This window comes from Pinus tabuliformis, chromosome 4_2 (assembly GCF_031772625.1).
Source record: "Pinus tabuliformis cultivar Carrire ecotype Pingquan chromosome 4_2, CPIR1, whole genome shotgun sequence".
Lineage (NCBI taxonomy): Eukaryota > Viridiplantae > Streptophyta > Pinopsida > Pinales > Pinaceae > Pinus > Pinus tabuliformis.
The window spans coordinates 1,089,890,382-1,089,916,059 of record NC_142304.1 but is presented as its reverse complement, the minus strand read 5'-3'; the positions used below and the strand labels follow the sequence as shown (position 1 = coordinate 1,089,916,059).

At 38.4% G+C, this 25,678-nt stretch overlaps 2 protein-coding genes across 4 annotated transcripts in view; one reads left to right on the top strand and one right to left on the bottom strand.

Annotated features, from left to right (window-relative positions):
• Positions 1-21,136, bottom strand: part of LOC149173434 (ATP-dependent Clp protease proteolytic subunit 6, chloroplastic-like) — a 214,074-nt gene extending 192,938 nt beyond the window's left edge. The window contains exon 1 of one of the 3 annotated variants that reach the window (XM_089424602.1): positions 20,630-21,136. In XM_089424602.1, the coding sequence (XP_089280728.1) occupies positions 20,630-20,919 (290 nt within the window). In that variant the 5' untranslated portion in view covers positions 20,920-21,136. The remainder of the gene's footprint in view (positions 1-20,629) is intronic. The other 2 variants (XM_089424604.1, XM_089424603.1) reach the window with 2 other exon arrangements.
• On the top strand, positions 8,491-9,572 carry LOC149173435 (uncharacterized). The gene is made up of 2 exons (XM_089427932.1): positions 8,491-8,734; positions 8,859-9,572. Exons 1-2 carry the CDS (start codon positions 8,607-8,609, stop codon positions 9,352-9,354), a joined length of 624 nt encoding a protein of 207 aa, XP_089284058.1. The 5' UTR covers positions 8,491-8,606; the 3' UTR covers positions 9,355-9,572.
• Positions 21,137-25,678: the final 4,542 nt, after the last annotated feature.

Sequence of the window (25,678 nt, the reverse complement as noted above, 5' to 3'; positions counted from 1 at the left end):
CAGCAAGATCCGCGAGTATCTCCTCTTTCACCATCGAACCTCAAGTTTTCACCTGCGTGCATTCATGCATTCATTTCGTTGATGCGTTTTCCTCACCGCCGCCTGGTTACCAAAGGGCTGTATATCTTCAAACAGTGGCACGAAAAACTCTTATCAGGTAGCAAAATCATTCAGCGTCTGCTCAGGTGAAATTGGCAACCAAGAATTCGTCGATTTTCTGCAATCCTCATCATCCCGGCAGGTGATATCCTGAAATCGTGTCCTTATTTCCCTAAAGTCTCTGCGTGGGTCAATCTTATATGCATTTGCGTTATCGCTCAGCGTTTTTGGGTTTTACGACTTGCATATCCTGCGTTTTTGGTTTATCCCGATAGGCATAGTTAGTTCTAGTTAATCTCTTTAGGGTTTTATGTGTATATCGGTGTATTTCCTTTGATTTACGTTTAGGTTAATGTTTCATTTAGCATAGATTTTAGTTAGGATCTCAAATTGTTTGTTAGTTCTGGGTTACGTTGTGATGGATTAGATTTAGATATATTTTGTTTCTTTTAAAATTATCATATGAAAATAAAAAATGCAATTGGCCTTTTAAATGTAGATTTTTATTTTTATTTTGTATTTTAATTAATGTTTAGTTTAGTTTTAGCTTAGATTTTAATTCATTCCTTTAGTTTAAGCTAGGTTTTAGTTTATTTATATATTAATATAGTTTTAAGAATTTTGCCTTTTTAAATAAAAAATAAAAAAAATGAAAAAAATATATTTAGTTTTATTTATTTATTTTTATTTTTTTTTAGTTTTAGATTTGTTCTTTTTTTGATTTTCAAAATAAAAAAAATAAAATAAAATGGGGGTTTAGGTTTTGTTTTATATTTTTATATAGTTTTAGAATTTTAATTTTTTAGATTTTTTTTAATTTCCATAATATGAAAAAATAAAAAATAAAATAAAAATAAAAAAATAAAAAAAATATTGTGGAAAATTTTAGATCAAGTTATTTTCGCGAATTGTCATATCTTTCTGAGATCTAAATTTTCAGGTCGAGATGCGAAATTGATATCTGGTTAACGGTTTATAATTCTCGTGGTATTTTAAGGCATTTATCTTTTAAAATTTTCTGTTGCTGGATATCGTTTTGGTCATTCTAAAGAGCATTGTGTTTTCGCTGATGATAGATGGTTGCTGTTCATGGTCCATGTTTCTATATCATTTAAAAAGTAATCATTTAAACATTAACTCCACAAGGCACTGGTCTGCAATTTATCAAATCCATCGAGCCCTTTTATCATCGTATCTCGTGTCTCCCAACCAACTGGTCGACAGTTGGTCTCATCACCTCACAGGGTCTACCCCCCTTAGCCGCGGGAGACAGGCTTAAACGGAGGGATCGGGGATCAGAGTGACAGCCCCCGGTCCGAGCGTTGTCGAGTCAATCTGCGCGACAACACCTGGCATTTGGGCCTATGTCTTTTTAATGATGTTTCAACTTATTTTTACTATTCTGAATGTATTATTTCATTTCTTTTTACAGGCATAAGTTTTTGTATATATATTTTTGACTTGTGAGGTTATGTAAATTTTGTTAACTTTACTTTGTCTTACTTTCTTTTACCCTAACCTCTGACCTTGTAAATAATGAATTAATTATTAAACTAACTTTAGGTTGTTTGACATTTGCTTTTAGTTAGTCGTACTTATTTAATTTTGTTTTACTTTTTGTACATAACTTGTTTATGTTTTATTTTTAAAAGAATTGTTGATTGACTAAAACATGTCCTAATATTTAATTGTTGTTAAAATAATCTTATTCACTAACAACTTAATCACATATTCCACATTATTGACTAAGATTTTAATTTCATATTATACATACATAAACAACCATTAAAGTAAATAAGAAATTATTAATATTTAAAATATGCCTTCACTTATTTGACTAATCATTAAGTATTCAAATATTTGATTTTATATAGGAGGAGGTTGAGGCTCTACGGTACTCTAAGGCCAAAACCTTAGATTACTCTTTAGTTTGTTGCTTTTGTAAATAATTTAATGTTTAGGGTTAGCGTAGTTAACATTTTCTTTTTCTTTCATCAGTCAAGGTTGCTAGTTGCAAGACTATTCCTAGCCAGCTGCAATTCCTTTGACAAGCAAGTGGGTTGAGCTGCGCCACTCTTGGCGTGTATTCAACCCCCTACTCGCGCGGCTATAAACTCTAGGATAGCATTTCTGTTACTTCTCCCTAGCTGGCAAAAAGTTTGAGATGTTAATGTAGTGTCGGAGCGACACTTTCATTTCGAAACCATCAACAACAAGGACCGAACTGAGGCTATTACAGAACCCGAAATTCGGTCTGCCTCAGGGCCGAAATTTACCTCGGGAGGAGCCTCAAGACTACCAAAATGTGTCTCGAGAGATGCCTCAGATCTGCTTCAAAAGATGACTAAATTTGCCCAACGAACAGCCAAAGAAAGATAGACCAAAACAAAGATAAATTTAACCCTAATCAGTACTCTTTGTTGAAGTATGTAACTAGTTTTGGTCTTCATAATTGACATTTGGCCCATGTCTTGAAGTAATTCTTATGTATTGATCAAAAGAAGAAAGAAAATGTAAAAGAAAAAATATTTATGAAGCATGGGTTTCATGCTTAAAGCATCCATTGTATGCTTCTAGGATTTTGCTATGAGTCATGGTCATTGTTATTATCTAAAAGACACCATTGGGCACTTGTATCAAAGAAAGAAAAATATTATTGTACATTAGAAGTGTCTAGAGGGCTCCAAAAGACGAATCAGCCAGCCTGTTCAAGTTGGCCTAGAGTGGGCTTAAAGAGCCACTTAGAAAGGCTATATAAGGAGGGGTCTACGACCTCCTTTGGGAAAACAACAAGAATTGCGCATATCTCATCTGATCTGCGGGCAAGACGTGGTGCTAAGAGGCTAGAAGAGCCGAATGAGAAGAGAGAAAGGCTTGAAGGATTGGATCTTTGTTATAATTGCTTGGAACAACTTACATATGTGAGAAGCCCAGTGTTTTTAGTTATTCCTTCAGATCCGAGATTGCAAAATAAGGTTGCAGATTTTATCTATGGAACCATAAGGCTAGAAAAGCCTCCTATTGGAGAATATCTTCTTCGCTTGTGTAGGAAGGTAGGTTGGTCGATTTGATCTTGGTGGGAGCCCTGGTCTAGGGTTCAGTCTTGGAAGTCTCCTTTGAATTGATTCTATACGAAGAAGTTCTTTTGGATTTTCCCCTTGGAGGGGTATTTCCTTGACTTGGAGCCTATATCTTGTATTCACTGTTTATGGTTTTTTTTTTTTGTACGCTAACATAGGACCTTTCATGTTCTATTAATTCAGGTTAAAACACTGTACATGCATACAGTGGCCTCAACCCGCCCCGAGGGGAAACCGGGTCTGTTGGCCACCTTAGGTTTTTATATGCCATCCAAAAACAGAAAATACTAAGCCTACTTGTCCATGCTAAGTATACTGAACAACCAAAGAGACTAATTTTGTTTCCTATTTGCATAATGAACTATAACAAAATGAGAGCATGCTCTCAGCATCCTAACTAAGAGAATCTTATACATATCTGGAGGTATCAGTCTGCCATAGTACCCTGCTGATTGTCTTCTTCCTTTGTTTTAGGAGCTATCTTCTTTAACTGCTGCTGAATCTCATCGAGCTTTCCATCCTGCATGAGAAGAGTAATCTGAAGGTTCTTCATCTCTTTTTTCAAATTTGGAATACCCTGGGCCATTTCTGCCATCTCCATAGCTACCTGTTCCATTGCTTTTGCCAGCAACCTCTTCATTACCCAGTAAACATGGAGGGCCTGCTTATATAGGGACATGCGACCTCTGGTGTTTCCTGGGTCCGGCAATAGATATTCCCAATCTTCCATTTCATATTCCGACTCCTCCTGCGTGGCCGCATCCTCCAACTCCTGAATTATCCTCCGAATGTCTGCATTAGTTTCCTCACTATACGCTCTCTCCGCATTCTGGACCTGATGCTTCAGTGTCTTTCTGCCACGACGCTTTCCAACTGGAGATGAGGAGTTCTGGTCCTGGCTGCCAGCTTGGCGCCCTCTCACTCTGCCTTTGCGGCCCCTTCCTCGGCCTGAGCTACCAGCTTTACTGTCTTCCTTTACCTTGCTTCCCTGACCAGCTATGACAGAGGGGCCGCCCAGGCCTCCTTCATCTCTATGTCCCTTAGTTTTCTTGTCCATGTTCTTTGCCTCGTCTGATAGCCTATCCTCAGGAGGCCTCCCCTTCCCCATACTGCTTTTCCGCGTCTGCACATGATACCTCTGTTCTGGATTTTTCAGTTCCACCCCTCCTATCTTCTCCATGCCCGACTGATTCTATTCCATATCTTCGCGGGGGTCATCTATGCTTCTTTCCTGCCCCGTCCAGCTTCCTACCCTACTCATATCAGTAGTTGTCTTTCTCATTCTTCTCTCTGTTACCTTTCGTTTGGTTTTTCTAAGGATGGGTGGCCAATCTTTCTGCTTCCGCCTGCCTGCTTTTTCCCTAGAACTTCCGTTCAAATCCTTACTCCTCTCCAGGCTACCTCCGCGGTCTTTAACAAATTCCCTTCCCACACGCCTTTTCCCGTAACCACTTACCTTATCTTGCCACCCGCCTCTGTTCTTTTGTACCTCCTCCCTCTGTCGCATGCATTCTCCATGATCACCCACTCCTTCTCTGTTTAAAACTGCGCCAGCTAACCTGTGTCCCATCGTTGGGGCACCGCCTCTTTTTCCACCTCTGCCTTTCATTGCTCCTTCTTCACTGCTCCTTGGAATAATGCCCTGCCTGCAAATTGCTCTGTCAACCTGAGTTATTATCCTTGTGCAAGGTGGCTTGTCATACCCCCTCCCTGTCATTGCAATAATCTCCCTCGTCGCCGCCATTTTCACCCCGATCGGGGGCCATTGGTAATCCTTTTTATACAGCTGTGTTTTCATTATTATCTTGAGTGATAATAGAGTTGAGTGTCTCCCATCGAGGATTGTTCCTTAAAATTGGCCATTTGTTGTCTACCCTCCCCTCCTGTTCATTGCATCCCCAGTTTGCGAGGAAGTCTGCTGCTTTATTTCCATCTCTCCTTACATGATTAATGATTTTATAATCAATTCTGTTCAGAATGTTTGCCAAGTCTTGGATTATCCCTGCAGTCCTCCAGCTCTTTGCTACCTGTTCCCAATTCTTCCCATTATTGAGATTCCTAAGCATTTCAACTACTATCTGCGAGTCCCCTTCGATTTCCAGATTTGTGTATCCGTTTCTTATAGCTATTCTGATGCCTTGGTAGACAGCCATCAGTTCTGCCTCATTATTGGTCATTATGCCTCCCCTGTCTGCATACACCCATCTAGTGCATCTTTCGCTATCCCTGAAGATACCTTCGAATCCTGCTGGCCCTGGGTTTCCTTTGGAAGCCCCGTCAAAATTCAATTTAATGAAGTTTTCGCCAGGATATTTGAACTGAGCTGAAATCTGGATCTGTGGTCGTTGGTTTCTTTTCTTATGAGGATACACCATATTGTAATCCAAATTTAGATTAGTTAAGATGCGAACCTCATTTGGAGTCGATTTCCAATCTTCTTCCTCCCAAGTCTCTGCTAGAACTGTCTCCCTTATTAATTTTTGCGTTCTTCTCCAGATCTTTTCTGGTGGATTGTCTTTATCTTGAAAGATTCTTTGATTTCTCTCTTTCCATATGAGCCATATGACGAATCCCACAGCTAGACTCCAGGCTCTCCTTACTACCGGGCATGAAAACTGACCCTTTCCCCATTGGAAGATGGTCTGTTTAATATCATGGGGCTCCCTATTTGATTTTCCAAAGAGGTTCCTGACTTCATCCCATTGATGCTGGGCAAAAGGACAAGAGTTCAGAATATGTTCCTGTGTTTCGTTTTCTTGTTTGCAAAGGCTACATCTGGGGGGTCCCTGAAATCCTCGCTTCTATAACTGGTCCCACGTCAGGATTCTTCCCTTTCCTACTAACCAGGCGAACATAGTTACCTTTAGCCACCACTTGTTCCTCCATATTTGCTTCCAATCCGGGGCTTCCTCTCCTTGTTCCTGATGAGTGGTTAAATCAGTGTTGTTAAAATCGCGATAAAATCGCGATTTTATCGTAAAAGCACGATTTTTTCATTTAGCCGATTCAAATCGCGATTTTTTACATAAAAATCGCCACCTTTTTTTTATAACGATTTTTTCAATAAAAATCGTGGAGGGCGCGGGCAGCGGGGTTTTATATGGGAAAATCGATTTTTTTTTAATTCATTCAGCAGTCCGCGCGGAGGAGGAGGAGAAGAAGTGAGGGAGAGGGTTGCCGTCGGTTGTGGGAGCGAATCGAAGCGATTTTAGGAGGAATCCAAGCCAAGATCGCCAATTTGTCCATAAACCAGGTATGTAGATTAATTTTTTTTTGTTTTGGTTCTATAAAAACTTTGTTTTTCATTGTTTTTAAAGAATTTTTGGAAATTTTTCATTGATTTGGGATGGGTTATTTGTTATGACTATGAGAACCAATTTTTTATTTTTATTTTCTCATTTTCTTTAAACATTGTTTATTTTTTTTTATTTTTCATTGTTTTTTGGCATTTGGTTGGGTAACTTGGGTTTAGAAATTGGGATTTTGGAAATAATTAGCTTGTAATTTTGCAAATGCTAAATTGTAATTTGTATTTACTATTATCATTTATGTAATCCTAAATTCCTATTTCCTAATCCTTATTTTTCCATAGGTTTGCAAATTCAAAATTCAAAAACAAACATGCCAAGGAAATTGGATCCTTTCTGGGAATATGGTGACCCTAAAACTCCGAATGATAGACAAAACTTGTATTGCAAGTTGTGTGGAAAGGAAATATTCGGGGGGGTGTACAGGTTGAAGTTCCACCTTGCACAAATCCCTGGACGTGATGTGGGGCCCTGTCTAAAGACAAATGCTGAAATTATCCAAAAAGCCATGAGAGCATTGGGAGAATTAGAGCACACTAGAGACGCCAAAGAAGAACTCAAAAGGCAACTAAAAAGGTCAGCTGAAGGAAGTGGGCCAAGTGGCACAAGTTCTACTGCAGCGTCAGTCAATCCGGTAGCTGCATCATCATATTTTGTTCCTCGAACCACACCTGGTTCACAACCAACTATTGGTTCAATGCTAAAAAGAACTGAAAAAGAAAAAGCTGACAAGTTGATGACAAAATTTCTCCTCTGGAGTGATATTCCTTTCAGCATTATAAGGAATAATCCATTTTTCCAACCTACTGTTGATGCTATTGCCAGTGTTGGCCCGGGGTACAAACTCCCTTCTCTTCATGATTTCAGAGGCCGGCTTCTTCAAGATGAAAAGCGTGACTGCACCCAAAGATTGGAGGATTTTAGGGCATCATGGGCACAAACAGGATGCACTGTTATGTCAGATGGTTGGACTGACCAAAAGGGGAGAACCCTTATAAACTTCTTGGTTAGTTGTCCCTTGGGGACTATGTTTATCAAATCTGTTGATGCAACTCATCAAATCAAAGATGCAAAAACTTTATGTGATTTGCTGGATGTGTTTATTTTGGAGGTGGGTGCAGAAAATGTTGTCCAAGTCATAACGGACAATGCTGCAAATTATGTTGCTGCTGGTAGAATGCTTATGGACAGGCATCCTACTTTATTTTGGACACCTTGTGTTGCCCATTGTATTGATTTGATGTTAGAGGACATTGGGAAAATTCCCTTTGTCAAAGAGGTTGTTGACTCATCAAAAAACATCACAAAATTTATTTACAATCACACATCTGTGCTTAGCTTGATGAGAAAATGCACCAACAACAAAGAGTTGGTGCGCCCCGCCATTACACGGTTTGCGACGAGTTTCATATCTCTTCAATCCCTCTTGAATTCTATGTGGGATTTGAAGAGAATGTTTCTTTCAGAGGAGTGGCGTGCTTCGTCAATGAGCCGCAAACCAGAAGGAGAGGCCGTCTGCAGACTAGTTTCATACCAGGAAGACTTCTGGGCGGGAGTGCAGGAGGTGTGCGCTGTTACAGAACCTTTGGTAAAGGTTCTTCGGTTGGTTGATGCTGAGAAGCCCGCAATGGGCTATTTGTATGAAGCCATGGATAGGGCCAAAGAAGCCATTCGGTCCTACTATGATGACAAGGGAGATGATGGGTTCCAGAGACAACTCCTTCTATGGAACGTCATTGATGAGCGATGGAACAACACACTCCATCGTCCCATTCATGCTGCTGGCCTTTTCCTGAACCCTGCATTTTCTTATGCATGTGGGTTTAATTTTGATGTTGAGGTCGTGGAAGGATTATTAACCTGTGTCCAGAAGATGGTGAGAACTCCAGAAGAACGTATGGAGGTCTCTAGACAAATTGAGCAATATAAGTTGTCAGCTGGCACATTTGGCTTTGAGATGGTTGTCATTGATAGGACGGTTAAAATGCCAGGTATTTTTTAGTTTGTAGTATGTACTTTGTAACTTTGTTTCAAATTTCATTGTTTCTTCAAATTCCATTTTTTTCTTATGTTTATTTAAAATTTTCTTTGTAATTTTGTTGTAGACGCATGGTGGAAGATGTATGGTGGCAGAGTACCCCTTTTGCAAAATCTTGCCGTGCGCATCCTCAGCCAAACATGCAGCTCCTCGGGATGTGAGCGCAATTGGAGTGTATTTGAAAAAATACACAACAAGAAGCGCAATAGGTTAACACTTAAACATTTAAAATATTGCAAATTTCCAAATAAATTTTTGAATTCATTAAAGTTTTAAACAATATTTTTTTTATAATATTAATTATTAATTTATTATTTCATGAACTTTGTACAGGTTGGAGTCCCATAGACTTAATGACATGGTCTATGTCTACTACAATCTTCGATTGTGGGTGAAACAACTAGAGAAGACACCTGATACGGAAGCCATCTCATTGGATGGGATTGACACCACTGCTGAATGGAGGGTTGAGACCGAGAGGCCTCTCATGGATCCCACTGAGGATTGGTTAGTGCAGGATGAGGGGGAGGAGGAGGGGGAGGAGGAGCAGGAGCAGGAGCAGGAGCAGGAGCAGGAGGAGGAGGAGTTGGAGGAGCAGGAGGAGGAGGTGACACCGCCTACCCGGGCTACCCGGGCTACCACTACCACCAGTAGAGGACGTGGTCTCCGTCCACCTCAGCCTCCTGTAGCTGCTACTACTAGTTCTTCAGCTTCTAGAGCACGTCAGACTCCACTGCCATTTCCACCACCACAGGCACCAGCTTCTACATCTAGAGGGAAAGAGAAAGTTGTGCCATTTTCTCGCAAGAGGGGCAGAGGAAATCAATAGGATTAGACTTTCATTTTATTGTATATGACATTATGACATGATGAGATACATTATCATATTTTTTGTTGATATTTTGAGGCTGAGTTGGACTTGGGACTCAGGACTTACTATTCAGGACATGATTCAATGTTATGTGTGATTTTAGCGCTAGAAATGATATTAAACATCTTATATATTAGTTTTTTTATCATATTTATGTGTCAATGTATTTATTTTATGTTGTAGATGGTTTAGATATTAAAAAAATTGAAAAAAATTGAAAAAAAAATGAATATTTTTGTGCCAAACGATTTTTTCCCGCTTTTTTCCGATTTTTTCCCGATTTTAACGATTTTTTCCGCTTTTTTCCCGGCGCCGATTAAATCCCGATCGCGATGTGTGCAACACTGGGTTAAATAATAGGCTTCTTTGACTGTGAAGGTCCCCCTTGTGGATCTTCCCCATCTGAGAATATCTGGTCCCGATCTTATTTTGATTCTTCTAGATTCCATCTCTCTTACTAGTGTCTCTTTCTGCTCTTGGTCTATATTTCTGTCCCATTCTTCCGGTTTCCTCCAAGTTCTCCATGTCTCATCTAGCTCTTCTTCTTTCCAGTATTCTTTGACGTATGTTAGCCCCCCCATTACAGCCTTCTGATATGTACTTTGTAGAGTTTGTATGCCTGCCATTCTTTCCCTTTGCTGCCATGCCTCCTCCCAAAATTTAGCTGTTCTTCCATCCCTAATTTCCCAGAAGGCATAATGACTTATGATATCTCTATGCTGGCTGGCCAGGTCCCATATTGCAGATCCTTTTGGGACTTCCTCCACTCTGAGTATACCTTCTGTAGTTGAGGGCATATTATATTTTTGGGTCCATATCCTTTTCCATAAGTCATTGCCACCCCTCATCCACCTCCACCACAACTTCGCCCCTAGAACATGGTTTAAGATACCCGGATCCCTGAGACCAAGACCTCCTTTTTCCTTTTGTTTTAACAGATCTTTCCATGATACAAGGGCCCATTTCCTTTGCTGTTTAGGTCCTCCCCAAATAAAGTTTCCGAAAATTTCCTTCATCCTCGTGCAAACTCCCTTGGGGGCCGCCATCACCGAAAGGGGATAGATTGGTATAGCCTGGAGAATTGATTTCAGTAGCACCAGTCTTCCTGCTATGTTTAGTGATCGAAAGGACCAATTTGCGAGTCTGTTCTTGAGTTTTTCCATCATTTGCTGCCAGTTAGCTATTCTTAGAGGATTTGAAGCTAATTGGTTCCCCAGGTATTTTGTTGGTAATTCGCCTGGCCGGAATCCCAACATTCTTGTCAAGTGAGCTTTGATCGGTTCTGGGGTGTTAAAAAGAAATGTACAGGATTTTTCTTTGTTGATTTCCATACCCGAGGCTTCCATAAATAAGTCCAGAATCTTTTTTATCCTCTTCACTTCTTTTAGTGAGACCTCACAAAAGAGCATAATATCGTCTACGAACTGCTGATGGGTGATAGGTAAGTTATTCCCCCATAGCCTTAGGCCTTTAATCTTTCTTTCTCTCATCTCTTTCTTGAAGTATCTTCCAAGTCCTTCCGCCGCAATAATGAATAAGAAGGGGGATAAGGGATCCCCCTGTCTCAGCCCTCTTGTGGCATTAAAGGTCGAAGTTGGCGTCCCATTCAGCAGGATAGAGAAATTTGGCGTTGATATCATGTTGTAGATCCAGTCTATCCATCTATTACTGAAACCAAATGCCATGAGAATTGTTTGGAGGAATTTCCAGTTTAGGCGGTCATAAGCTTTTGACAGGTCCAGTTTTATCAGCATTCCCCTCTCCTTTTTTTGTTTTAGAGAATGTATCACTTCTTGAGATACAACCAAACCATCTAGGATTTGTCTCCCTTCCACAAACCCAGTTTGTTCCGGGGAGATTATACTAGAGAGAATTGGTTTCAATCTTTTCGCCATCAGAGTAGCAATTATTTTATAAATTACATTACAAAGGGCTATTGGGCGGAAACCTTGGGCATTTTCTGATTTAGCAGATTTAGGAATGAGAGTTAAAAGAGTAGAGTTAAGACCCGGCCATACCTTCTGGTGTCTGCGAGATTCCTCTACCACCTCCAGAATGTCTTGTCCAAGAAAGTGCCATCCTGCTTGGTAAAATTCCGCCGTAAATCCATCAGGTCCAGGGGCTTTGTTTTTTTTCATTCCCTTCACTACATCCTCCACTTCTTCCAGCGTTGCTGCCCTCATCAAAGCCATGTTTTGGTCCCTTGTTATTATTTTTGGAATTTCGTTGCAGATCCTTCCTGTAGCCTCTTCTCTGTCAACTTGGGGTTCGGTCAGCATGTCTTTGTAATACCCAACTAATACCTGTTCAATTTCCTCGTGTTGTGTTATTCTTTGCCCTTCTTCATTTTTGATAGAGAAAATTATATTCCTTTGTCTGTGTTGAATCATAGCTTGGTGGAAGAACTTGGTGTTCCTTTCTCCATCTCGAAGCCAGTTTATCCTGGACTTTTGTCTCCATAAAATTTCCTCCTGTTTTCGCCGTTCCTCTAATTGGCTTATCAATGCTCCTTCTTCTCTGCTTCTTTCCTCATTTCGGCCTTCTTCTATAATTTTTTGTTGCATCTCTTCCATTTTTTGTTCTAATCGCTGCTTCTCCATTAATATGTTCCCGAACTCCTCTTTATTCCATTTTTTGATTTTCCCTTTGAGTTCTTTGAGCTTTAACTGAAAGGTTTGCATCTTACTTCGTCCTCTCTGTTGACTCTGCGTCCACCATTCCTCCAGCTTTGGCATGAACTGCTGATTCCTGAGCCAGAAGGCTTCAAATCTGAAGGGCCGTTTGTTAGGGCTCTTCTTGATGTCTATCTCCACTCGGATGGGCCAATGATCTGATCCCATGGCAGGAAGGATCGTTGATTCTACAAATACGTCCCTGTTTATGATCTGTTCTGATATTAAGAATCTATCTAGTCGCGATGCAATTTGGTTTCTGCCTCCTCTTCTATTATTCCAGGTATGGGTCCCATTTATTGTTGGAATATCTACCAGTCTTTGCTCCATTATCATTTCGCTGAAAGCTTCCATGTCTTGGTCCAGTCTTTGTAACCCTCCTCTCTTTTCTCCTAAGGTTTTAATCATATTAAAGTCTCCCCCTACAATCCATGGAGTCTCTGGAAAGATCCTTCGGATTGTTTTCATGTTTTGGAGAAAAAAATTTCGTTCCCTTGATAGGTGCGGTCCATAGACTCCTGTGATGAGTATCCACTCAGACGATCCTATCAATCTGAAAGTTCCTGAGAGGATTCTAGGAAGACTGACCTAGTTTTGGAATTGCACTTCCTCAGGGTTCCAAAGGATTGCCAATCCTCCTGCCGTGCCTGCCGCGTCCTGACCCATTACTTCATAATGAATATTGTGTTTTCTCATTATTTCTTCTAACTTTTGGGAACTGATTTTTGTTTCTTGGATTATCATTATACTGGGCTTGTCTTTCTTCACCCTTTCCTTCAGATACCTCTGTTTTCCTTTGCTATTAAGACCTCTGATGTTCCAACTTGTGACGATCATTTTAAAATTTTTTGGGTGGTTGTTGAAATACCTCTGAAAGAGGTATGACTCTACCTGAATTTACCAGCATCTCCCCTACCACCTGAATGGTTTCGCTTAATGGTCTTCTCCCTCTTTTTCTACCTCCCTTGCCATTCCCATGCTCTGTCCTCCTTGCGCTCCTGTTTGTTCCACTTGATTTGCCAGCATAGTTCCTTTTTTTTCTTTGTATTTTTGGAACATCTCTTTATACAGTTGCTTTTGTTCAACAGGTATGAATCTCTCATCTAGGTTCTTCCATTCCTGTAGCAGGTTTTTCATTATTCTCTCCTCATCGCTTCCACTGTCCTTTTGGAAATCAATCTCCATCTGTGATTGCTCAACTGTCATGTCCATGTTTTCCTCTGTTCCTTCTTGTTCCGTGTTTCTCTGGTTTAAGTCTGGCTCCTTTGTCTCTTTTGCTGGTTCCATAGGTTCTTCTGCGCTTTCTCCTTTTTCCGTCTCCCCTTCTTCTTCCTGAAGTGCTTTGAACTTATTTTGGCATTCTACTGGCACTGTTTTGATAGATTGTTGCATTCTTGGCGTTCCTTTCCCCGGTCTTCTTTTTATGGGCACTTCCTGGAAACCCTCCTCCTCTCCTTCGGTGGCTTATGTCCTCCTCTTCTCTTCTTCTTTTTTCTTTGATGTTTCCTCTGCAGCATTTAATGGGCATTGCTTGAAGAGGTGGTCGTATTCATGGCATCTTCTGCAGCGAAAGGGGATGTGTTCATAATCCATTGGTTGCTACCAGACTTCATCGTGGTATTCTAACTCTACGTACTCCGGCAAGGGTTCTGATATATTCATGTATACGCATATCCTTGCATAGGATGTATATCTCCCTCTTTTTGTGGTCTCTGCTACTTTGACAAATGCTCCGATTGTGTTACCTATTCCTTCAAGAATCTCAGGGTCCCAAAACTCTATTGGTAAACCGAACAGTCTTACCCAGATGGGCGCTGCTAACATCTTTTCTTGGTCTGGATTGTAGCAGTCCTCCCAGTGCCTCATGAATAAACCAGCATTATTCATAAAATATGGTCCTCCTTCAAAGGTTTTTTCTTTGTCCTCTAGATTTGAGAATATCACTGTAAAAAAACCCTTTGCCCCCAGCTTCAGATCTATATGCCCTTTCGATTTCCATCTTTGTTGTATCCACTTTGCCAGGTCCTTTTCAGACGGCCAAAACCCTACAAACTTACATATTAACGCATGATCCCTCATATAGCATCTATACTCTTCAAGTTTGTTATTCGGAATTACAAACCTGGGTTTTTCAGAGCTCTGGGGAGGCATCTGCCCCCTAGTCTTGTTTGCCATCGGTTTCCCAGTACTGGCGGATCTCTACTATTTTCCTTTGGGTCTCTTGGTAGTCCGCTTCCACTTGATTCTCCCGTCGTTACATTTTTGTAGGAGGGGATCTCTCCCCTCCCTGGTTCCCCTGCCATGGCGTTTTCAGTTCCTCCCTGTTTTATGATACCGGCCTCCACTTTTCTATGTTGTCGCTGATCTGGTTGAACGCAAGAGGCCCGCCTCCCTGCCCTGATCTCGGCTTTTGCTCCTCTTGCGTTCCCATCGCTGCTAACCCTAATGTTTCAGAAACCCTTTCTTCCCCGATCCCTGCATCCTCACTCCATTACTCGACCCACACTCAGGATGTTGTAGGGTTATGTATTTACTGTTTATGGTTGTGATATTTTTGTTTTGGCATTTATTTGATGATAAGAATATAAGCATAATAATGAAGAAGAAGAATATAAATCACAAATAACTGTCATGAATGGAAAAGTGAAATAATATGTTGCCTAATCTAATTTTCCAACACTCTTCATATCACCTTTGCTCCTTTTGAATCTCAGCCTCCTGCACCAATTCAAAGCTACTTGATGCTCCTTTAAGCTCCTGCGACTAAGCTATATATACAAATTGAAGAGGCCTATTGTGGAGTCAACTTGATCCTAGAAAAATCTCAATGTTTGAGTCAACCAGATTTCAAATAGTCACTTTCAAAAATGAATTTCTCCTCAACAGTGAGGAGTAAGAGGGTGAGCCATATCTCATTGAACAGGTCTCAACAAGCATTACAAGATGGTGTAATCCATTCTTGTGTTTGCCTTGATCCAATCCACCAAAAACTTGATTTTCTTCAGGCGCTGCTTATGGCCCTTTGACATAACGACAACTTTCTTCCAACAACTATATCCAATCAAAATACACCTGTTTCTCTTGACATCTAACTTGGATCTTTTCTTGTGTGGTACATGAGCATATGCTCCACAGCAAATATCCTCAAGTGACCGTTATTAGGCTTCATCCCATTCAAAGCCTCTGCTAGTACAACATTTTTAAGAGCTCCTATGGGACACCAGTTCAAGATATACATAGTGTTGAAATGTGTAACTAGGTTCAGTCTTCATAAATATGAAATGTACTTTCAATTCTTGTATATTGTAAAAAGAAAGAAAATTTTATTATTGTTATTTTTGTAGCATGGGTTTCATGCTCAAGGTCTATTATTTAGAGGTCAAACACCCATTGAGTGCTTCTAGGGTTTGTCCTAAGGTTAAGAAGTCAAAAGAGTCATTGTCATATGAAGAAGACCCCATCGAGCACATTGTAACATGTGAAAAGAATTATTTTTATTTAAAAGAGTCAAAATACCCTCTAAGACCAAGTTGGCCTAGCAGTGAATAAGTCGGCCTCATTAGCGCATGCCATCCTCCTTGGAAGCCTATATATAGGAGGGAACTCGACCTCCTATGTACACCCACTCATATTCTCATCGTCTAAGCAGAGGAGAAGTAGAAGAAGGCTAGCGAAGAAGGATAAAGGACAAAGGACGAAAGGTTTGGGTTATTTCTCTCTCCCCTCTCACACATGTGAAGAAGGAAGGCTAGGGTTTTGATGCTACAAGCTCAAAGTTGATGAAATTGCAAAAAGAAGGTCGAAGGAAGGTCTATTAGGTCACCTATGAGCCCTAGAAGAAGGAGAAACCCAAGAAAAGGTCAAAGGAAGTGTTGGAAGCCCTGAAATTGCTCAAACGTGTGGAAGCAGTAACTGTTATAAGCACAGAAAATTTCAAACCTGCAATGGAGGCCGAAATTCTGTAGCTGGGGGTCAAAGTTGTGCAATTGAAAGAGGTTTGACTAGGTTTGACTTGGACAGAGGAAGTACATCATCAAGGAGGTCAGACTTAGTCTTGGAAGGGTATTGGTCTTGGTTTAGAGGTCTTAGAATTCGTCATTTGAAGACCAAGTCGACCTCATTAGGGCATGTCAAAATACCCTCCAATTACCCTCCAAGACCAAGTTGGCCTAGCAGCTAAGAAGTCGGACTCATTAGGGCATGTCATCCTCCTTGGAAGCCTATATATAGGAGGGTACTCGACCTCCTATGGATACTCACTCATATTCTCATCATCTAAGCAAAGGAGAAGTAGAAGAAGTCTAGCGAAGAAGGACAAAAGACGAAGGACGAAAGGTTTGGGTTATTTCTCTCTCCCCTCTCACACATGTGAAGAAGGAAGGCTAGGGTTTTGATGTTGCAAGATCAAAGTTGATGAAATTGCAGAAAGAAGGTCGAAGGAAGGTCTATTAGGTCACCTACAAGCCCTAGAAGAAGGAGAAACCCAAGCAAAGGTCAAAGGAAGCCTTGGAAGCCCTGAAATTGCTCACACGTGTGGAAGCAGTAACTGTTATAGGGGTGGAAAATTTCAAACCTGCAATGGAGGCCGAAATTCTGTAGCTGGGGGTCGAAGTTGTGCAGTTGAAAGAGATTTGACTAGGTTTGACTTGGACAGAGGAAGCACATCATCAAGGAGGTCAGACTTAGTCTTGGAAGGGTATTGGTCTTGGTTTAGACGTCTTGGAATTCGTCATTTGAAGACCAAGTTGGCCTAGCAACTAAGAAGTCGACCTCATTAGGGCATGTCAAAATACCCTCCAAATACCCTCCAAGACCAAATCGGCCTAGCAGCTAAGAAGTCGGCCTCATTAGGGCATGTCGTCCTCCTTGTAAGCCTATATATAGGAGGGAACTCGACCTCCTATGGACACTCACTCATATTCTCATCATCTAAGCAAAGGAGCAATAGAAGAAGGCTAGCGAAGAAGGACAAAGGACGAAGGACGAAAGGTTTGGGTTATTTCTCTCTCTCCCTCTCACACGTGAAGAAGGAAGGCTAGGGTTTTGATGCTGCAAGATCAAAGTTGACGAAATTGCAGAAAGAAGGTCGAAGGAAGGTCTATTAGGTCACCTACAAGCCCTAGAAGAAGAAGAAACCTAAGCAAAGGTCAAAGGAAGCCTTGGAAGCCCTGAAATTGCTCACACGTGTGGAAGCAGTAACTGTTATAAGGGCAGAAAATTTCAAACCTACAATGGAGGCCGAAATTCTGTAGCTAGGGGTCAAAGTTGTGCAGTTGAAAGAGATTTGACTAAGTTTGACTTGGACAGAGGAAGCACATCATCAAGGAGGTCAGACTTAGTCTTGGAAGGGTATTGGTCTTGGTTTAGAGGTCTTGGAATTCGTCATTTGAAGAATCTATAAGAAGAAAGGAGATTTTTGGGTTTTCCTCTCAAGTGGAGAGGTTTTGGCCCTGGCTTGCAGCCTACATCCTGCGTTCTTGTGTAGCTTTTTGATGATACGAACAACATAATAATAATAGAAGAAGCTAATAATCAAGAAAATTAAAAAAACATCACAAGCAGTTATCAAGTTGAAGAGAAATCATCTTAGTTGCAGCTTTTAGACTTCTCAACACATAGCTGTATGTACAGTTTCAGCCCATAGTTCATTTTATAAATTTGCTTCATTTAACATACAATGAGCCATTTCAACAATGGTGCAAATCTCTCTTTCAGCAACCCCATTTTGCTGAGGAGTATAGGGAACCATTAAGGGTCTTTTGATTCCACGAGTTCTACAAAAATCCATGAAATCTGTCAATTGATATTTCCCACCATTGCCAGGTCTCAACACTTTAGCCTTTGCCCGGATTCTTTCTCAGCCATGGCCAATAATGATTTTAATATATTAAATAATTTTGATTTGCTCTTTAAGAAATTTATTCAAGTCTTTCTAGAGAAACCATCAATGAAGCTGAGAAAGTACCTTGATTCACGACCAGAGTGTTATCAAGATAGCAAAAAATCTAGTTTATCATGGAAAAACTAAACACGTGGAAATGGATTATAATTTATCATCCATTCAAGAAAAAGTATAAGAAGGAGAGGTTGAGTTGCTCCACTGTCGTACTGAAGATCAGCAAGCAGATATATTCACCAGATCACTGGGCAAAGAAAAGCTTAAGAAATTTAGAGATGCGATGAGTCTTAGGGTCAATGAAACGGTCATTATGAGAGGGTATTAGAATTAATGCCCATTCACTCTATTAATTTCTGTTAGCTAGCTACTAGGTAGTTGTCTCTAGTTGTTCCTTCAGTTGGACGATTTATAGGATGCTGTCTAAGGTTTTTATTCTCTTTAATCACTGAACTGTTGAGTTTTTCTATAGTTGTTAGAAGAGTGGTTGGGAGTGTAAGTACAACTATTATGTATACTTGAATACTATTCAGTATTCAGCTAAAAAAATGTGTGGAGTATCAATACTAGTGTAGACTTCACTTGTATGTTGATGACTCTGAATTACATGATTGACTCCAAGAAGCTAAGTCAACATTTGTCTGCCAAGGATTGGATGTTACAAGTACTTTTATGATTATATTAATCCCTCACTTCAATTTTTCTTAGGAGTTCTCTTGCCAAAGATTCATCTTCATTCATTCATTTGAGGATCTCAGGTGTATCACTTAACTTGCCCTCTTCATATGTACAGTCCACATCTCATTGCTAAAGATCAAAGCAAATACCTTTATCAATTAAAATTCTCTACAATACGTTTGGTAATTCACCCTAATTGAAATGCCCAGAAAGGTCAACTCTCTGTAGTTTAACTGAAGGCAAACCTTTGGTTCAATACTTCAATCTCTTTCTCCACCTATGATCATTAGCTGGTTTTTTAGAAGGACCCCATATTCTTAAACCACATTGTGATAAGCACTCTTATTCTAGTAATATGTCATGAGCGTGCACTACCCTGGCTTTGCAATACATATTGAATCTACAGACTACGACTACACGTTTTTGCTTGAATCTACCGCACTTATCTTCTAAAAATAGAATATAAATATTCCGTCGAATGCATTTGGAAATAGTAGAATCATAAAGTCCACTGGGATGAAACTTTCACCCACTGAAATTGAATTATGTTGACTGTGGCCCACCAAAAGAAGCCACCTGCCCCATTACAAGTAAAGCTTTTCATTTGCTGTCTTGAAGACTGCCAATTATTTCATTATTTCTACCTTTTTTGAACTTTTTGTTTGAAATATTAAATCTAGGTATTTTTTTCTTCCTTTTGTCCCTAGATGTTTTAGAAAGCACTCTTAGTGAAGTTCAGTAGAATCTAGGTATCCAAAACCTAATTGCTGTAGGTTCAAATTATACATGCATGATTCTGTTCCTATTGGATCCAACTCTCGTCATGGATTATAAAGAACTTGCTCCGACTGGAAGGAGTAACAGAATACAACTCTGTAAGGCATTCTTTTGGTACTTTCTATGCTTTTTTAAAATATTATTATTCCATAAATTTGAGTCTACCAAAATGCTTGTCACCATACAGCAAAGCAAACCTCTATTTTGAAATTTAAAATCTAATTAAATTATATTCATGACCCTTGAGATGATAAATGTGGCATGTGGGATCGATAAGATAACGTAATATGGCCCTCAACCCATTTCTATGGAAAATGTCAAAAAGGTGTTTGTAGGCAGCAGGGAGCCCCTTTCACGTTGTCATTCACTTTCTACAGTATGCATATCGTAATTAGTTTTCCTTCAATTGTAAGTGCTGGTAACCATGTCCCATTTTATTAAATTTTCTGAAGTTTATAAAAACTAGTGATTTTGTCACTTAGTTTCAATCTGGCAGGACTAGTTTTAGACAATTGTTAGACACATAACAGGCACGATTTTCCTGGCACTCTCAGACAACTCTCCTACCAACATTGGAAAGCATAGTAGGAAAATTGCTGTTTTATGGCACTTCCTGATAAGTAATTTCACAATGTCGATGTTTTATCCCATAAAAAAAGCGAGATTAACTAGGAAACTTTATCGCTGGGAAGTTCAACCACAGAAACGAAATATTAATGCATAACATCATTGATCAAATATCTGATTAAATTCTTATTAAATTTGGTTTCGATTTTGATTCTCAGAAATGAAATTAGAACTCGAAGGACAATAAAAACGAATATGAACATAAACATGATAGCTAAAAAGTTGGTTTCAGGGACTTGTGAAAGCAGGCCAGTTGTAATTCTTTTAATGTCACAATGAAGCATAACATACCAAAAAAATAAATATATACATGCGTGTGTTTTTCAAAATGTGAACATCGCCTCAAATCCATGGTTCTGACGGGTTTGACATGCTAACTAGGGTTTAGAAATTCGTAACATGAAAGAAGTAATCCAAGGCTGGGCTCAGTAACTAGGGTACCAAGAAATAACCAAATAATTTAATCAGACTCCCAAAACTGCCGCTGCTTTTGCAGAAAACCAGACAAACATTTAATTAAATTACTTTTACAGACATCAATACCAAATTGTTATTTTCCCAATTTATGAAAAATATTACGTACCCGAGGTCCCGTGAAGTGGAACTTGAAGGCGATGGCGCAGGCAGTATGAATTCACCAGAAGTAGCCGGCAACTGGAGAGGTGAAACAGAAGCTGCGATTACATTAAAATGCCGCTGATATTGATTATTGTTTTTTCTCTGGGTTTGCAAATTCAATGAACTTTTTTGTTCTGAACACCGTTTTGTATACAGAAAAGAGGTGCGGCTACAGTAATTTGTATGAATAGGGTTTGCAGGGAAGCAATTTGAAGCATAAATATGAGAACAGAGTGAAGCAGATGAAGAAGCCATTGTTTGTTTCTCCTCTGCAACGCAATCCAACTCAACCTCAAGCACCCTGCTTTGCTTCGCTGATATTTTAATTATCCATCCAGGCTGCTCTGAACTCTAAACGTAAATGTATATTCAGTATAAATCCTCTGGAGTCTCGTTATATTCCACATATTTGGACAACAGATCCCAGCTATTAACTTCCGAAGTGGTCACATGGAATACGTTCCTAATCAGTATGGATTGATGTGTTTTTTCCTCGTTAATCATGGAGTTATGTCAGTTATGTTTTGAGTTTTACGTTTCCTTTTATTTAATGCAAAATGAGTAAAAACCGTTTTTAATTTTATTTAATGAAAAAGAGCAAAATTAAAGTTTAAAATTCAAAATAAAATAAAATGATATTTAAACGTTTATTAGATTATAAATGGTATGATATTATTAGTTTTTTGTTTTTTTGCAATTTAATTATTCTCTTATTTAATGAAGAGTTAGCTCAATTTTCCAACAATTTGAACAAAACTAATATAAGTTTTACTTTGAAGACAATATTTTGGAAGAAGTTGCGGATTACAAATACCTCGGAATCGACTTCAACAAAACTTAAGTTGGGATGGTTATAGAAAGAAAAGAACTTTGTGGGGTTGGAAAGCATTTTATGTTTTTCAAAATAGGTGTAGAGAGGGAGAGTTATGGAACTAGAAAACCATTCAAACTCTTTTTGGGCTTCTAGTGATCCTAGTGATTCTCTATGGTTGTCAATTGTGGGCCAGCAATACATCTCACATGCAATGGAAACAAATTGAGAAAATTCAGAAGCGTTTGATTACAAACAAATTCAAAATTAAAAGTGCAATTGCTTATGCTATATTGTTAAGTGAAATAGGGGTTGTTCCTATTGAAGCAATTGCTATGGTGCGAGTCATAAGGTATTTAAAAAAAATGAGCAAATGGAAGAGGGCAGGTGGTCTAAGGTTGTCTTTAATGACATATTGTGCAAAAGAAAAAAGGCTTAGATGCAACAAAATAATAAATGGTTTAGTAAATGGGGTATTTGCTTGAACACGTGTCCCATAAACAATAAAGAGATAAAAACTTTTGTTATGGATAAGTTCCATAAGCGTATTTGGGATAAGGAGCTAGGGGGAAAGAAAAAATACTATATAGAAGTGTTTAATCTCACTCATAATCATCAACAAAAAGCGTACATAGAGGCCAATATTTCTTGGAGAGCCAAAATTCTTATTGCTCAGTTAAGGACTAATTCTCATCAACTTCGTTGTGAAACAGGGCGCTGGAAAAGGCCAAAAGAAGTGTGGGATGAAAGAGTATGTATTTTTTGTTCTTTCAAAAAAGTGGAAACAGAAAAACACTTCATTTTAGAATGTGAGGCCTTCAAAGACAACAGGGAAAGTTATGCAGATATTCTGGCAGCTAGCTCTTGGGATAATCTATTTAGCGAAGGGTTTGTCGAGAAGCTGGGAGTGTTTATTGTGAGGCTTCATAGGAAAAGGGTCGAATACATCAACCAAATGAATAAGCAATATGTCCCATAGGCTATCTTTATCCTCGTTGACGTTAAAATAATTTTCTTTCTTTATTTCCCCTCACTGAAAAGATAATGCCAAGAAACCGATGCTAACATATTCGCATAACTTTCTCTAATGTCTTTAAACGCATCACTTTCCAAAATAAAATGTTTTGCCAATTGCAGTGCCCTATACATGCAAAATGTACACACATGTTATTCCCAAGCTTCTTTAGGCCTTTTCCACTGTCTTGTTCCACATCGAAGTTGATGTGAGTTGGTTCTTAATTGAGCAATAAGAACCTTTTCCCTCCACGGAATGCTAGCTCCAATGAACTTGTTTTGTTGTAGATCACACACACTGTTGAATTCCTCACTGTAGTACATCTTCTTTCTACCCAACTCTTCCCCATACCCATTTACGAAACTTTTTCATAACAAAATTATTTAGCTCCTTGCTATTTGTGGGACAAGCATTGAGATAGATATTCCATTTTTGCATCTATGTGTAGTTTTATTTCATCCATATTTTCTTTCTTTAACTCATGCCTTCATTGAATAAATTCCTGATACCAAAAAGTTATCAATTTTAAATTTATTTAAATTGCATTTTTAAATATATAAATGTAAAAATTTCTAGATCATTTAAATTTTAAAGACTCGACAATTCAAATCTGTAATTCCAACAAATTCTAGTTGAATTTTAGGTAAAAATTATTGAAAAATATGTCTAAAAAAAATCAAAATTAAAAACATTTAAACTACATTCGAAAAAAATGTAAATATTCTTATCTAAATGATAAAAATGATGAAAATAAAATGAAGAGAATAGACTTTACATTGGCTACATGATAAATGCGCAATATTATCCCCTTGCACCCAATTAACCATTATGTTAATAAGAAATATATTTTTATAGAAATATTTATTTGTATAAAAATTATGATAGGTTGGAGACTATGTATTTCCAAAACAATTCTCACAAACAATAGATGATAAGAGGGAAGGGGATTTTATAATATTTAATTAGATGATATTGTTATTTCTGTTATCTAAACACATATATACCATTTTTGGAAGCGTGTGAAAGATAATCACCCATATTTAATTAAATATATAAAGTTGGGGGTAGAGCTTTATTCATGTTTTTGGTAATTAAACCAATTTGACATCAAACAATTTGACATCAAACAATATACTCATACCCAATTTTTTTTGGTTTAAAAAAGGAAAAACTTTAATATATATATATATATATATTATAATTTTGTTATGTGAATATATATATATATATTATAATTTTGTTATGTGAATATATATATAATAATTTTGTTATGTGAATAATCTATACATATTCCTGCGTATTTGGTGCACGATGTCACTGGTGGCGCCTTGTTGTCACTAACAATTAGGTTGAGGAATGGCAACTTCACAAGTTTTTGGATCAAAATTATGTATATTTGAATTATTTATATATATATGATATTATTTGTGATTCAAAGGTTTTATTAAAGAATATTTTTTTTAGAATTAAGATTATTTTCCTTTGTGACATGATAAATTTTTAATATTATGAAAAACATTGTTGTTGGAAAAAAATTCTAGTTCACCAAAGTATTAAAAAATTGAATATGATATAAGAACAATAACATGATGAAGATGAAAAAATTGGAAATAATGTATATAATTTAGATGAAGATGAAATTTATTAGATGAATAAAACTCCAAGACACAAACAAGATATGGTGATATTGAAAAGAGAAAATTTGATTGTAAGTATTCTTGCACAAATTATTAGTGATGATGTGGTGCACTAAGAAAGAAAAATAAAAAACAAAATAAAAAAGAATGCCTAAAACACATGGTAGTTTATGGAGTCAATAATGAAGATTTTGTTACATAGATATTCCACCACGCAATGTTTATTGATTATATAGATCACAAACCTTATCAAATATTGAAGCATGAAGAAGTAATAAATGTTCTATCAACAATAGGTATATTTGTATAGCAGCATAGTCCCTGCCTCTTTTAGTAGTTATCATTATGCTAGCACGATTAAGGTAATGTGGAGCCCGTGTTGGGAATCCATAAAACATATTTTACATATATAAGACTTTTTTGTCTCCCGCTTAAAGGTTTCCTTAGCTCCAGTCAACGCAACAGTAAATTCTTTGTTGCTTGTCGTAATGTGGAGGTTGCATTGGGAATCTGCAAAACATATTTTACATACGTAGGACTTTTCTGCCTCCTACTTAAAGCTTTCCTTAGCTCCAACTTTATAATGTAAAAATGGTGTGTATCATTCGTTCATCAATGTATTTAATCCTCGTCATCATGACGATAAATTCTCGGTTACTTGTCATTGGAATTTTTCGTCTTCTGCTTCTCATGAGATGCACTCTGCCTTTGTTACAGGACATGAATGCTTTTGTTAAATGAATAAAGATCTGTGTTTCCTTCATTGGGTTAAAAAGCGTACATATCCGAAAAATATGATTTGGTTCAACTCAATCTATAGTCGGTTGGTACGTGGAAGTCCTTGACGCGGTTGGCTTTTTCATATGTTAATAAGAGCTTTTTTCCTCTTGTATTGTATGAGTAATTGTACTTGTTATTATGTAGCTTTGATGGTTTTTCTATCCTGGATATTATTTTGGTTATATGTTGGTTATAAGCATAGTTCTATAATAGGTTCTAGTTATGGCTCTTGATGTGTTTGGTTTGTTGATGAATTATTAATGAATGCATGATCTAAAAAATGTGATTACAACTATTATGAGAGGGCATTAGACCTTCTTGATGATTTTCAGATAAGTATCAAACCCTATGTTCAGATATGCATTAATGACCTGCAGATTACATGTTCTTAATATGTATGGCAAAATGACTTTCATGGTTAGGCCTGGTTAGGTCAAGTCTTTGATCAAGTTTGGCATGAATGGTTTTTTCCTAATGTTATTTATCATTCTGGAAAGTCTCATTGAGTTCTGGGTAGTGGTCTGGAGGTTGACTTGGAATTTAGGCTCAGAATCCAGGACCGCACCCTCTGAAATTAATATTTTAGGTTACAACCACTACCTGGTAGGCTTATGCATGTAGTTGGAGGCCCTCAACCGCATGGAGGCCTTGTCATGCATGTGGTTGGGAGCCCAAGTCACTGAAAAAGCATTACAACTCAGGGTTTGGGCACTAGGAGTGGTTGTTTGGCTCTTGGGTGTCTTGTAGCTCCTGAGGAAGGTCAGTAAGGTT

Coding starts and splice junctions, on each gene's coding strand:
- LOC149173435 (XM_089427932.1), top strand. CDS start 8,607: ATGTATGGTGGCAGAGTACCCCTTTTGCAAAATCTTGCCGTGCGCATC. Junction 8,735..8,858: donor CACAACAAGAAGCGCAATAG/GTTAACACTTAA, acceptor AACTTTGTACAG/GTTGGAGTCCCATAGACTTA.